Source organism: Penaeus monodon, chromosome 24, assembly GCF_015228065.2.
Source record: "Penaeus monodon isolate SGIC_2016 chromosome 24, NSTDA_Pmon_1, whole genome shotgun sequence".
Classification (NCBI taxonomy): Eukaryota; Metazoa; Arthropoda; class Malacostraca; order Decapoda; family Penaeidae; genus Penaeus; species Penaeus monodon.
The window spans coordinates 36,988,778-36,989,711 of record NC_051409.1 but is presented as its reverse complement, the minus strand read 5'-3'; the positions used below and the strand labels follow the sequence as shown (position 1 = coordinate 36,989,711).

General features: G+C 40.8%; 1 protein-coding gene across 1 annotated transcript in view; it reads right to left on the bottom strand.

Annotated features, from left to right (window-relative positions):
- Positions 1-191: 191 nt before the first annotated feature.
- The window catches only part of LOC119588781, a 5,238-nt gene continuing 4,495 nt past the window's right edge, over positions 192-934 (bottom strand). Inside the window, exon 6 of the mRNA XM_037937424.1 lies at positions 192-712. Within this exon, the coding sequence (XP_037793352.1) occupies positions 669-712 (44 nt within the window). The 3' untranslated portion in view covers positions 192-668. The remainder of the gene's footprint in view (positions 713-934) is intronic.

Below are 934 nucleotides of genomic sequence, written 5' to 3'. Positions count from 1 at the left end.
GAGTGAGTTTAACACCTAATCGACTATGTACCTTTGCGATATATGAACATTTAGTTTTTTATTGATGAAGGTATGTCACTCGCATATTTTACATCTCACTTAGACACATTGGTGATTAGACACTTGTTACAATATGAATATTTTTTTATTAGTCTCATGGATTTCATCTTTGCGGAAAGGAGAGGGAGATCTCTATAATGTTAGAGTATATTTGTTTTTACACTTACATTTACACACAGCAGATAAGATAATCATTGTAGGTACAACACAACCATACAAAATCCTTGTGGCATCCCCCCACCCCCTTCATGTATTATTTTTAAGAATCGATACATTTGTTCTGCCATCGCATTGTAATACCCGTAACTAATACATAATTAACCCACTCATTCCTTTTCCCATTTCTAATACCCGTAACTAATACATAATTAACCCACTCATTCCTTTTCCCCATTTCTATGTAAAAGAAAACAGTAAGAAACTATAAGAAGGAAGGGTCTCAAAGCGCCTTCAGGATCGGCTTGTACGGCTCCAGGTTATCGACAGCGCCCTCGTCTCCCGGGCGCGCGAGGACCCATCTCGGACGCTGATGGAGGAAGAAGTAGTCGTGGTTGTCCCTCCGGTAGAAGGAGAAGCCCTTGCTCTCCACCAGACGCACGAAGGCACGGCTATCCTCTGGCTCTCCCGACGTCCAGTGCTCCACCACCAGCACCTGCGGGAGGAGTCGAGGTTCAAACAGTTCCTCGGCTTTAGAGAATTTATCACAATGTCTGTATGTATTTTATTTATTATCTATAATGAAGAGAGCACGTACATAATACATACGGTAATGCATTTTTTAAGCTTTACGATAGTGTACTTGTGTAATGCACATGACAGAGCACATGTATAATCTATATGATCGGGTGAATGTATAATTCATATGAGAGAGCAC